The 13,596-nt window shown below is 44.2% G+C and overlaps 1 protein-coding gene across 6 annotated transcripts in view; it reads right to left on the bottom strand.

Annotated features, from left to right (window-relative positions):
- SCUBE2 (signal peptide, CUB domain and EGF like domain containing 2) overlaps nt 1-9,429 on the bottom strand; it is a 62,802-nt gene extending 53,373 nt beyond the window's left edge. For 2 of the 6 annotated variants that reach the window (XM_019456246.2, XM_019456252.2), the window contains exons 1-3: nt 9,170-9,429; nt 7,695-7,817; nt 631-756 (exon numbers count right to left, since the gene is read on the bottom strand). In XM_019456246.2, the coding sequence (XP_019311791.1) occupies nt 631-756; nt 7,695-7,817; nt 9,170-9,290 (370 nt within the window). In that variant the 5' untranslated portion in view covers nt 9,291-9,429. The other 4 variants (XM_019456247.2, XM_019456251.2, XM_019456245.2 and 1 more) reach the window with 3 other exon arrangements.
- Between the last annotated feature and the right edge of the window lie 4,167 nt (nt 9,430-13,596).

Here is a 13,596-nt window from a genome sequence, read left to right as displayed (position 1 = left end):
ACCATGAATACCTTTCTGCCAAGTGTGCTACATCCTCTAAGACTATTCCACACCCAGTCCCATCCAGTTGCTTGCTATTTCTGAATTCTGTTTATTCCTGGCATAAGCAACGAATGTAAACAATGCTCTTTGCAGTCCGTAACTCAGGAACTAAAACTCCGACAGATGTTTCTGTTTTGTGGGATAATAGGATGATGTTAATGGAAGGTTTCTGTTTGAACTCCTTTGCCTTTCAAGAAAAAAGGAGGTGGGGTTACCTGGCTGAAATCCAATCACATATTTAGAATTTTCAGAATAAGTAGTTTTACCTAATTCTAGAATAGAGATACTTACAGCATTAAATCAAAGATCTTACAGGTGACAAGTCAATGCTAGAAGGTCAATACGTAGTAACAATGATGTTGTCCATATCCTTAGACTAATGGAGAATTTACATTATGAATGATTACATATAAACCAAAGCACTTTACCTGGTTTTCTCTCAGGGACTATGATTTTGAGGGGGGCAGAAAACACAAGTCTCTGATCCCCTTTTTGTTTTAATGAGTATGTTTTCATCAAAGGAAAGAAAAGGGTGGGGTGCCGGAGGGTAGGTAGAGTAGAATTGCGATTTCCAACTGTTTTCCTTACCAAGACAATTATGACCATCATGAGCCAACATGAAGCCATCAAAACAAGTACAGCGATAATTGCCTGGAATATTCAAACAGTCATGGACACAGCCTCCGTTGAATTCATTTTCACATTCATCAATGTCTGAGGAATAAAACAGAAGTAAGCCAGACAGGTGGCATCTCTTTAGTATGGAGATATAATGTATTTACCTTCCAACCAGCCATCCCACTTCTAGGACTCTATCCTCAAGATACATCTCCAACAACAGGAAAATAAATATGCACAAGGTAATTCACTGCAGTACTGTTTGTAATCACAAAATACTAGAAACAACCAAAATGCCCATACATAGGAGAGAGTATTTGAAGAACTACGGTACATTTATTCGATCCAATACTGTGCAGCTGTTAAAAATTAATTAATTAAAAAAATAAAGAATGAGAAAGATTTCTATGAACTGATTTAGGGTGATTTCTAGGATATACTACTAAGTTAAAAAATCAAAATGTGGGAGAGTACCCGTAGTTTATTATCAGGGAAAAAAAATAAGGGAATATGAAAAAACATACACATGAAATTCCAGCATGTTTTTTGACAGAACTTGACAAGCTTATCCAATTTATATAGAAATGCAAAAGACTCAGAAGAACCAAAACAATTTTGAAGAAGGAGAACAGATTTGGAGGACTTTCACTTACCAAAAATCTATAGTTATCAAGACAGTGTGATACAGGCATAAAGAAAAACAGATCAATGGAACAGAATAGAGTCCAGAAATAAACCATTATATTTATGGTCACTTGATTTTAGATAAGAGTGCTTTAGCACTCTTGTCTAATTTGTTGGGACAAATGATCGTCTTGTCCAATTTGTTGGGAGAAATGATAGTCTTTTCAACAAATGGTGCTTAGACAATATCCATCAGCAAAAGATGAATTTGGACCCTTACCTCATATCTCCACAAAAATCAACTCAAAATGGATCAGAGACCCAAATATAAGAGCTTAAACTATAAAACTTTAAAGAGAAAACATAAAACTTTTATGAGAAAATCTTGAGACCTTGGATTAGGTAAAGATTTCTTAGATACAACACCAAACACACAATTCATAAATTTTAAAATTAATAAGTTGGACTTTATCAAAATTTACAACTTTCATACTTATGAAAATAAAGACAAGCCACAGTTTGGTGGAAAATATTTGCAAATCACATACGTTATAAAGGACTTACAAAGGACTCTTACAACAAAGAAGACAAACAATCCAATTTTCGAATGGGCAAAGATTTGAATAGACATGTCACCCAAAGATGATATACAAATGGGTAAAAAAGCATATGAAAAGACGGCCGACATCATTAATTATTAGGGGAATTCAAATTAAAACTGCAGTGAGATACCATTTCACACTCACAGGAACAGTTATGATAAAAAAAAGACAGACAATAGGGGAGGCTGGGTGGCTCAGTCAGTTAAACAAGTGACTGACTTCGGCTCAGGTCAGGATCTCACAGTTCATGAGTTTGAGCCCTGCATGGATCGGGCCCTGTGCTGTCAGTGCCAAGCCCACTTCAGATCCTTCTCTGGCCTGCCTCCACTTGGGCTCTCTCTCTCTCTCTCTCTTTCAAAAATAAATAAATAGTTATTTTTTAAAAAGACAGACAATAGGATGTGGAGAAATGGGAACCGTTATATACTGCTGATGTCAATGTAAGATGGCACCACTTTGGACACAGTATAGCCGTTTCTTAAAAGGTTAAACATAAATTTACCATGTGTGATCTAGAAAGTTCACTCCTAGGTATATATTCAAGAGAAATGAAAAATTATGTCCATAACAAAGACTTTGCAGGTAAATGTTCATAGCAACATAGCCCAAAAGTAGAAACAAGCCAAATGTCCATCAACCAGTGAATGGATAAACAAAATATAGTATGTCCATACAACAGAATGCTAGTTAACAATTAAAAAATAAAATAAAATGCCAGTACAGGCTACAACATGGATGAACCTCAAAAACATGCTGGGTGAGGGGCGTCTAGGTAGCTCAGTCGGTTAAGCAGCCAACTTCGGCTCAGGTCGTGATCTTGTGGTTCACAAGTTCGAGCCCCACGTTGGGCTCTGTGCTGACAGCTTGGAGCCTGGAGCCTGCTTCAGATTCCGTGTTTCTGTCTCTCTCTGCCCCTCCCCTACTCACGCTCTGTCTCTCTCTCTCAAAAATAAATTAAAAAATAACATTTAAAAAAAATTTTTTTTTAAGAAACCAAAACCAAAAGACCACATGTTGTATGATTCTATTTATATGAAATATCCAGAAAGGCCAATCTATAGAGACAGAAAGTAGACTAGAGGCTGCCTGGAGCTGGGGCTGGGAATAAGGATTAACTGTACCTGGGCATAAGGGATCTTACTGAGACAAGGGAAATGTTTGAAAAGTGGATTATGTGATGGCTGCACAACTCAGCTAATTTACTCAAAATCATTGATTTTTATACTTATTTAGAATTGGTGTCTTTTATGGTATACAAATTAGAATTCACTAAAGTAGTTAAAAGGAAAATTACACATTTGCTGCAAAAGAAATGTAGGAGGCAGGAGAATAAATCAGAAACTAAAAAAGATTGGTAATCAATCCATGGTATGTGGGAAAAGGATGAAAAGAAGGAATGAGGGGCACCTGGGTGGCTCAGTCGGTTTAAGCATTAGACTCTTGATTTTGGTTCAGGTCACAATCTCACAATTTGTGAGATTGAGCCCCACGTCTGGCTCTGCCCCGACAGTCCCTCCCCTGCTCTCTCTCTGCCCTTCTCCTGCTCACATGCATGGTCTCTTTCTCTGTCTTTCAAAATAAATAAATAAATAAACATTAAAAAAGAGAGAGAGAGGAGGAATGAGGAACAGAGGAACAAGAATAGGGAGAAGGAGTAATACTTCTCTGAGTGTGCCTTTTAATTTAATTTTATTTTATTTTATTCTATTTTATGTTTAAAGTTTATTTAAACTTTAAATAGAGAGAAAGAGAGAGAGAGAGAGAGAGAGAGAGAGAGAGAGAGAGAGAGAGAGAGAGAGAGAGAGAATCTCAAGCAGACTACACACTGTCAGCACAGAGCCCAATGTGGGGCTTAATGACACAAACTGTGAGATCATGACCTGAACCAAGACCAAGAGTCAGACGCTTAACCGACTGAGCCACCCAGGCGCCCCTGAGTATGCTTTTTTATATAGTTTTGACTCTCAGCACCATAGTGATACATGGATGAATACATACATATATACATAAGTAAATACATATCTTCTTATGTACATACATATATAAACTAGTATACAGAGGTGGGGGAAGAACACATAAAAAATAGGATACAAACAGAAACAAATGAACTCAACTGTATTACAAATGAATAACAACCACACTGAAAGAAATGTAGAAAAAAAAAGTACTAACCAAGTGACTTTGAAAACCAATATATTAACTGAATGTTGTAAGGCTAAAAATAAAGATAGCTACAAACAGATACTGTACTCTCGTAAATCTGTTTTACTTGCAAGGCTATAGATTAATAGTGTTGTAAATTATTTATGTGTATACTTGGATTCAACAAACAAGTAACTATCTTGCAGATAATGAGAGCCACCTTTCTCACTGTTGGAAAAAGAAGTTATGAATAACCAAAGAGGGAGATTCAATGAATCTTGTGGCATTGTTTTGGAATCCAAAGCATCATCAGTGTAAGTCATTGTTTTTAATATATATACAAATGGATAAATATAAGCAATAAATATAGATAAATGTGTATATGTGGGTTAGAATACATACATATGTTTCCTAGTTCTGTCCAGTGAGATAGCCTAGGAGCAGTGACATCCCAGTAACAGTAAGAACACCAAGCATTCAGATCTTGGTTGCTATATACCATTTTCCAATAAAAGAAACCAGGGCTCCTTAAAGAAGTGGTTGGTTCCAGGGCTGGGATGGGAAAATACAAGATGAGTCTGTGGTATCTTATGGTACCAGAAAACAAAGAACTGTCCCCAAAAAGGATGGGGGCAGGTCAAAAGGACACAGGAAACAATGTGAAGGAGCTCTCAATGGCTAAAGCTGAAACAATTTGAGCCCAAAATAAATAACTATACATATAATTAAATATCTACCAGTCCATACTGGCATAAATACATAAATCAATGCATAAATAAATGGGGGAGAAGCAACAAGTCTTCCTTACAGAAGAATCTCAGTTAATAGATGTATATGGAATGAGGGAAATACAAAATTACCAATTATTACATCATAGTAATAATTGTTGCAGACAAGATCCACAGTTGGATGCCAAAATCAGTGGGCAAAGACTTGAGAAGAGGGGCTCCTGGGTGGCTCAGTTGGCTAAGCTCAGCTCAGATCATGATCTCATGGTTTGTAGGTTGGGGCCCTGCATCAGGTTCTGCTCTGACAGCTCAGAGCTTGGAGCCTACTTCAGATTCTGTGTCTCCCTCTCACTCTGCCCCTCCCCTGCTTGCTCTCTGTCTCTCTGTCTCTCAAAAATAAACATTTTTTTAAAAAGATTTAAAAAAAAAAGACTTGAGAAGTAACAGAATATTAGCACAGGATGAATGTATCTACCTTAAGATGTGTGTTATTGCAAAAAGAAAAAATAGTAATTTTGCAACAGAGAAACCCAGGATGCACCATCTTTTTTTTTTTTTTAATAATTTATTGCCAAGTTAGCTAATACACAGTGTATACAGTGTGCTCTTGGCTTCAGGAGCAGATTCCCATGCAGATGGGAGCTTCAGGCTTCAGGAGCAGATTCATCACTTACATACGGCACCCAGTGCTCATCCCAACAAGTGCTCTCCTCAATGCCTATCACCCATTTTCCCTGCCCTCCCCACCCATCAACCCTCAGTTTGTTCTCTGTATTTAAGAGTCTCTTATGGTTTGCCTCCATCTCTGTTTGTAACTTTTTTTCCCCTCAGGATGCACCATCTTAACCAGGTGATCAAGGTTAATATCACCAGTAGGGGGACATATTAACATTATGTGTCTCCTCCCCATGTAATACAGTAAAAAGTATATAATAGCACTTCCATAGTAGACTTGACAAAAGCTTCTTTTACTTTTTACTTTTACTTTGTGTATTACTACAAATGCATAACCTTAATTTTATTGTGAGGAAACACAGGACATTCACTTATTGTGTCAATTCCTACCATATCAATTCTTATAATGAAAAAACATAACTTCATATGTATTCAAAAGTATTACAGGCATTTAAAAGATCAAATCCCTCTAGGGGCTCCTGGGTTGCTCAGTTGGTTAAGCATCAGACTCTTGATTTCTGCTCAGGTCGCGATCTCATGGTTTGTGAGACTGAGCCCTGAGAGAGTCCTGAGATCAAGCCCTTCAAACAGTCCCTGGTAGGGTGCAGTGCTGACAGCAGGGAGCTTGCTTGGGATTCTTTCTCCCTCTCTCTCTTTCCCTCCCCGACTCATGGCATGCTCTCTCACTCTCTCTTTCAAAATAAATAAATAAACTTAAAAATAAATAAGTAAAAGATACTATTTCATACATTTTCTGTATTGTTTGACTTTTATACCAATAATATATATTATCATTTTAGAGCCAATTTAAATATATAAAAGCAACAATTCCAGTCAATCATTTTAGTTATTTTAAGCTAAATAGTAGGCTTTTCAGCTATAAACTGTCAGCAATTCAATTCCATGTGTCATACGTCAAGCCCAACAGCTAAGAATAAGGAAATTCCTGCCACTTGTCATTCAACATCACTTACTAAATATGTATTCTAACTCAAAGAAACCATAGCACAGTTTCTGCCCATCTCCACCCCCAGAGAGTATACAGTGACTGGAAAACCAGTGAAAGAGTGAACATTTTTTCCCCCAAGCAGGGTACCAACATGTGTGAATTCCAGTACTGTAAATAGAATATTTAATACAGTGAGAGTGTGGTATGGAGGAACCTGCAGAGAGATGTCTCAGGGAGAGGTAGTCTTTCGGTGAGAGATGGCTGCCTATCTCTGGGAAAACACAAACTTGAAGAAACACAAGGGCTTTAAGGATAGACTACCAACCCCATTTGCTACGAACCTGACCAGGAGCACGTCTCCTCTGATAGGAGAGGCAAGTTTTGCTCCTCATGCACAAAGTATAAATATCAGGATTTATCACCAAAGAAGGACATCAGGAAGCTGAGTGAATACAGGAGATATGGGTCCAGGGACAGAGATAGGGTAAACATCTGACTTTCTTTCACTTTTCTTTTAACTGTGTTATTATGGCCACAAGCCCCCCTCTCAATTCCCCAGGGGCCTCAGGGTCTCACATCTGAGCGATAGGAATGTCAGAGCTCCCCTGAAGAGCCCTGCCAGTTCCAACATGCCATGATTTCCATCCCCAGGAATAGCCTCCTCCTTTCAGTACCCAGTCTCTGGCTAGTTCTGAATTCCAGAATTCATGACACTGGCCCAGAACACAGGATGACAGAGATCAGACTTTAGGCTCAAAGATCTGGAACTCCAAGGGCTCAAGGTATCCCTCTGCCTACATCTTTCCAGGGTGAACATGCAGCTTCAAATAAGGCTGGTGCTTGGTGTACCTCTAAAGTTTGGGAGGTCACAACGCCAGCCTGAAGCCAAGAACAAGATGGAGCCTCCAGAGCCAGCAGTGGAGGGAAAGACTCCTGCACTCAGACTCCTGGGCGAGGGTGTAAACTGCCCCAGGGAGGCGCAGGATCAGCCCTTCCCTGGCAGGCACGGCTCTCCTGATTGGGGCTTTCTGCTCCCAAACTGATAGGCACCAAAAATACTAAAGCACCTCTTTTCTTTTTCACAAGCCAGACAAAAGGACATTTCGGAACCACATAAAACTGTATGATCAGCTCTAGGAAAGACCTGATGTTCCTAGTGCTTTAAGGGTCTGAAATGGATTTTGGGGGTGGGTGGTATGACCTGGGGGGACAGAGGAGCAGCACTTTTACCAACATGAGTGGTCATTACAAGTGCTGAGGAGGTAGGGAGCTTCACCTGCTGGCCCACTCACCACAGGTACCCCAGTCACTTACCCTCACACTGCCTGCCATCCCCTCGGTAGCCAGGCTTGCAGGAGCACTTGTAGGAGGTGAGTGTATTCTGACAGAGGGCATTGGTGTGGCAGTCATCCAGCCCTTGGGCACACTCGTCCACATCTGCAAAAGAGCATAGCAAGCACTTGGTATGGTGTCCCAAGCCCTCTGTGATCTGGCCTTGGTCCTCTGGTAGCTTCACCTCCCACCAGAAACCCCCCTTCACTCCTCATCAGCTAAACTCTTTGGGAACCCTGGGATGAACCATACCACTTCCAGGCTCCTTTCCCAGGCACAGCCTGTTCCCTTTGACTAGACTACACCACCCCCCACACACACACTCTTTCACTCACCTTCTCCAAGAAGCCTACCATGATCCCCCAGTGTAGGTGGGTGTCCTCCACGACCTGCTCCCATATTTATCTCCTTTCATAACACATATCACACAGAATTGTCACTCTCTGTTTTCCTGCCTGTCCTCCCCTCTAAATGGTGTCTTGATTACAGACTGAGTGGGTGTCCCTGATGCCAAGCACAGTGCCTGGCACATGAGTAGGCAATAACAAATGCCTGTTGAAGGAAAGACCAGGTTGGCAACAAAACAAAACAAAACACTGTGAAAACCAGGCAGTGTCAGCTTTCTCAGGGTTTGGGGGATGGGGGAGTAGCTTGCCCTGGGCTCTGACCACACCATCCCCAGCCCTCAGATGGAGGTGCAAAGTGGGAATGGTTCCCACACCCCATCAACCAGCTGCTCACCCTCTCAACCTGGAAACCGGCCTTGGTGGAAGTATTTCCTGGGTTGATACCACTCCAGGATGTTAATTAAAAACAAAAGTTTTGAAAATATTACGAGTCCTGTTAATGCAGAACGTCCAGAGTACTTTTCTCTGGCAGCAGAAAACAAAACAAAACGAAACAAAACAAAAAACCCAGGTTTGTTGCGGCTTACGGGGTATTCCCGGATGGATCCTCAACCGGCAGAAAACTCTCCGGAGCCAACCCTGAAGCCGGCCGAACTTCCCGGCCCCAGAAGAAAAGCAGGAGCAAAGCTGCCGAGACCTCACGGACGTACCCCGCCCGGGGCCCTCCGTTTCCCCATCTACACAATGAGGAGCCGGACCCCGGTGACTCTGGTGCCCTCCGTCTTTCTCAGCGGGTGAGAGACTGACTACCAGGCGCTCTCCAGGGACCCCGGGCGGCGGGACCGGGCTGGGAACTGTCATTAGCCCCGTGTCCGAGGCCGGGCCGCAGCACTCAGGCCCTGGGCCTCTAGCCCAAGCGGTGGTGGTTCCGTGGCCTGGCCCGCGGGTGAGGCCCCAGGGGAGCGGGGGCCACGCGGAGCTTCCGCAGCCGAGCCCGGGGCGGGCCAGCGCGGCGCGACCCCACCAGGGGACCCGGGACCCCTTCCCGCCGCCGGCTCCGCATGCCCCTGCCAGGTGCGTGCCCGAGGCTCCGGAGGTGCGGACACTCACCCTCAGGCGGCCCTGGGGCGCGGCTCCGGCCGGGCGGGACGGCCGCGGTCAGCAGCAGCGGCAGCAGCAGCGGCAGCAGCGCCCCGGCCGTCCCGGGGCAGCCGCGGCCCAAGACCCCCATGGATGGCGCGGCGGCTGCGGGCAGAGGCGGCGAGCGTGGCGGCGGCTCCGGGAGGTGTGTGCGGGCGCCCTGCCCGCCGCGCTCTGACACCCCCGGCCCGGCCCCGCCCGGCCCCCGAGCCCCGGCCTCATTTTCACACGGTCCTCCCCGGGCCGGGGCGGGCGGCGCGGGGGGCAGTGCCTCCCCTCCAGTCCCCCTCCCTTCCCCCTCCGGGCTCGGGGTGGAGGGGGCGCGGCCGTGGTGGCCGGAGGGCGGCTGTCAGCGTCCCCAGTGCAGGCCCCGTTGCCAAACCCGCTGCTCCTGCACCCCCGCTGCTCCGTTCCAGCCCTCAGAGCCTCGTGCTCTGCCTGTTTGCAGTGCCCTACAACTTGACCCAGTCCCTCTTTGTGAGGACAAATAGCACTCTGGCCTGAAATATTCAGACGGGAGGCTCCCAGAAAGTGACCTGTGTAGCTCAGAATCCTATACTCCCTGAACTCCAAGGCCACCTGTAGGGCTTTCCCACCTCTCCACTTGGGGTGAGTAATGTGGTTGGACCCTCAGGAGATTCAGGGGAGACAACCCCAGCTTCCCCGCTCACCTTCACACACACTCTGCACCCTTCTCCATTCTGTCCAGCCCAAGCCTCCTGTGATCCCCAGCCCCAGGCAGTGTCCCACCTGTCCCACTGAGGCACTTGCTTAGACTGTGCCTCTCTGGTGCACTAATGGGCCAGGAATCACAGCAGAAGATGCTCATCTCACTGAACACTAGTTCAACGTGTATGTACAGGGCAGCCAAAACGTGAAGGGAAAGGGGGCTAGAGGTCAAAGGTGAGCACCAAGGACAAGAAACCACCAATTTTGCCTGAGGCACAGATGGTATCTATGACCACCTGAACTCTTAATGTCAGATTGGGCCAGCTGCAGATGCAGGTGGCAAATGTGAGCTGGCCCTCCAAGCAAGACAGTCCTGATAAGGGAACCCATGTATACAGGGACTTCCCATACCCCCCTTGCCATGGATGACAGAGCCCACTACACTCAGCATCACTCCAGGAACAAATGCAGCTACAATTTCGAGATGCAAGAAAATACTGAGTGGTTTTAATCAGAGCTCCTCTTTATCCAATTTTCTCCTGTAAATATACATACGTACATACATACATACATACATACATACATACATACCTATGTGTATGTGTGTATATATTTACAGGAGAAAATTCAATAATGAATATATATGAATAGTGTATATATAGATCTATCTATTCACACACACAAACACACCTTTGGTAATCAGAAAAAAAATAAACATCACAAAAAATACCCACCTAACTCATGCACAAAAACATGTCTTCCTGGGGTCCATGCCCTTCCCAGAGCTCTCCACTCTGTAGCACTACACCCCAACTGCGCCCCCTGTCCTTCCCATGCCCATGGGCCTAGGTGAAGACTGCCTCTTTGGGCCTTCATTGTTAGTGCTGCTGCCTGATGAAGAATCTGAGAAAATAACTTTTCTGTGGTTGTTTTTCTTTTGACCTTTTCATCCCCAGTGAAGGCAGGCAGGTTGCATCCCTCTTTCTGTCTTTGCCCCTCCCTCCTATCCCCTTTTGTTTGGTACCGAGAGACACTCCGCTATTTTTAGTCATAAGGATGGTTTTTACACATTTGTAAATCTTCACTTAGTGAAATGTTCCCTCCGCCTTTGTCTTTGTGTCCTTAATGGTAGCCATAAATTACCGCTTTCTTTTCTCTTCGCTGCATCAGGCTTCATTGCTTTTGAAATGATCAAAGTTATTTTCTTTTAAAATCCAACTAGAAACTGCCCATTGTGTGGCACAGACCTCTTTAGCTCCAGTCAAAGCATAGAAATACATAAAGCTGCCCATTAAACTCTATGGGAGCCTCCTCCAGCCCCTTGTGCCTGGTAAAGAAATAAGACATGTGCTGTTCTTTCCCTTCACCATTTCCCCAAGTTTATGTTTCAGGAAGAATACAAATTAATTATGATAAGACCCAGTGTTTTGCTTAAGAGGGTCAGTTTTGTCATGTTTCCTGGAAAAGTTCACCACTGGCGCAAATCTCAAAAAATGTTCTGAATCCTATTTTGTTTGCCCCGACTTCCACACAAATGTGCTTTCAGCTGGTTGGCTCCCAGACTCCTGGGCAACCTTTCTGACACTTCAGATTAAAGTCAGTATGGTTTACAACTGGAAATTTCCATAGGGGAAAGGCTCCAGGGGAAATTTGTGTTCAAATGTCAATGTTTTCAGTGTTCCAATGTCAGGAGGGACTTGGTGAGCCCTGCACTAGCTGCCATCTGCCCTCTATTGTCCAGCTGAGGTCTCCACAAACTTCTCTGAGAGGCCACAGCCACTGTCCCTAGACTGAGGCTGTATCTCCCTCCTCCTCTCCTTCTCCCTTGCCTCAGGCTGAGAGGCCAGTGAACAAGACCTGAGAGGGAAGATAGCCCCAATCAGCCCATCTCACCCGTGTGGGCTTCTAGCACAGAAAGACTGTGGAGACAGAAGACCCTGGGTGCCTCTGCACCATGTATGGCTAGGTTAAACTCTGTATTCACCGGACCCCTTTCAATGCCCATCTTTTTTTATTTCTCAGCAGCTTTTGGAAACTCTTTTTGGAAACTCCTTTTCCCTGGATTTTCATCACAGCAGGCCAAGCTCCTGATTTTTCTCCTACCTCTCAGGAAATGCCTTCTCAATCAACTTTCTGGGATCCTCTTTCTACATCCCCTTTCTGAAAGTTCACCCATTCCCTTGTTTCCATCACAGAAATCTCCAGCTTGGATCTCTGCCCATAACATCAGTTCCATGTATCCAATTGCTTACTAGATACCTCCACCTTGATCTCACATAGGTCTCTCAGATTCAAGATGTTCAAAAAAGAGCTCATCTTCTGCCTCAAACCTGCTCCTTCCTAAGTGCTCCCTCTCTCAGAGAAGGGTGCTGCCATTCTGCCAACACCAAGTCAGAGACCTGGCGGTCATCCTAGACTCCATTCCCTCCCTACTACATGCAAACAACCGTGTCAAGTCTATCTTCTTATCATCTCTCAGAACCATCCTCTCCCTCCATGCAAGCCTCCAGAACTCAGGGCCTCATCATCCCTCACCTGGTCTATTACTCATAGTCTGTGGTTCCTTACTAGTCTGTCTACAATCTCACCCATCTTCCATAGGGGATGCCAGAGTAAAATGTAAATTTCACCCCACTGTTTCCAGTCATCCTCAGGCTAAAGTCAAAACTCCCTTGATGCAACCACTCTGGAGAACTGTTGGGTGGTAGCTACTAAGACAAAAACGTGCCTACACACTTCTAGGTATATACCCAAGAGAAATGAGTACACATGTTCACCAAAAGACATGTACAAGAATGTTCACAATAGCTATAGTCACACTAGCACAAAACTGGAAATAACCCCAATGGCCGTCAACTAGAAAATGCATTAGCAGATTGCTGGATATTCATTCAATGGAATACTATGGAGCAATAAAATGAACATAGTCTCAGACGTTCAACAACACAGAGATATCTCATGACCATCACACTGAGTAAAAGAAGCCAAACACAAAAGGCTAAAATTGTACAAGTCCACTTCTCTGAAGTTTAAGAACAGACAGAACTAATTAACAGCAACTGAGGCCAGAATAGTAGTTCCCTCTGAGGATGGGGATTGACTGGGAAAGGCATGAAGGAAACTTCTGGAATGCTGGAAATGTTTTAGGTCTTGATCTGGGTGGTGGTTGTATGGATTTATATACATATGTAAAAATTGAGATGTTGGCTTAAGCTTAATGCACTTTACTGTGTTTTACCTAAGTAAGCTGAAACAAGAACTGCCTAGTCCAAGACTTTTATGATCTGATCCCATTCTACTTTCCAGCTTCTCTCCTATCATTCTCTCACAGGCTATGCGCTCCAGAGACATCAAACTACTTATACCAGTAGTTTATCATTTTTCTTCCATACATCTTTTCTTTTGCCCACACTCTTCCCTTGGCCTAAAAAACATGGAAGTGGGTCTCAAATATTTAGGGGTGCCTGAGTGGCTCAGTCAGTTAAGCATCTGACTTCAGCTCAGGTCATGATCTCACAGTTCATGAGTTCAAGCCCTGCATTGGGCTCTCTGCTGTCAGCATGGAGCCCGCTTCAGATCCTCTGTCCCTCCTCTCTCTCTCTCTGCCCCTCCCCTGCTCACATGTGTGCACGCACTCTCTCCCTCTCTCAAACATAAACAAAAATAAAACTTTAAAAACTAAATATTTAGCGAATGAAATGATACATCTTATCCAGTAATATGAATAT

The sequence above is a fragment of the Panthera pardus genome, unplaced genomic scaffold, assembly GCF_024362965.1.
Source record: "Panthera pardus isolate Hobbes unplaced genomic scaffold, ASM2436296v1 HiC_scaffold_12, whole genome shotgun sequence".
Classification (NCBI taxonomy): domain Eukaryota; kingdom Metazoa; phylum Chordata; class Mammalia; order Carnivora; family Felidae; genus Panthera; species Panthera pardus.
The sequence above is the reverse complement of the archived record's forward strand: the minus strand, read 5'-3'. Positions and strand labels throughout refer to the sequence as shown.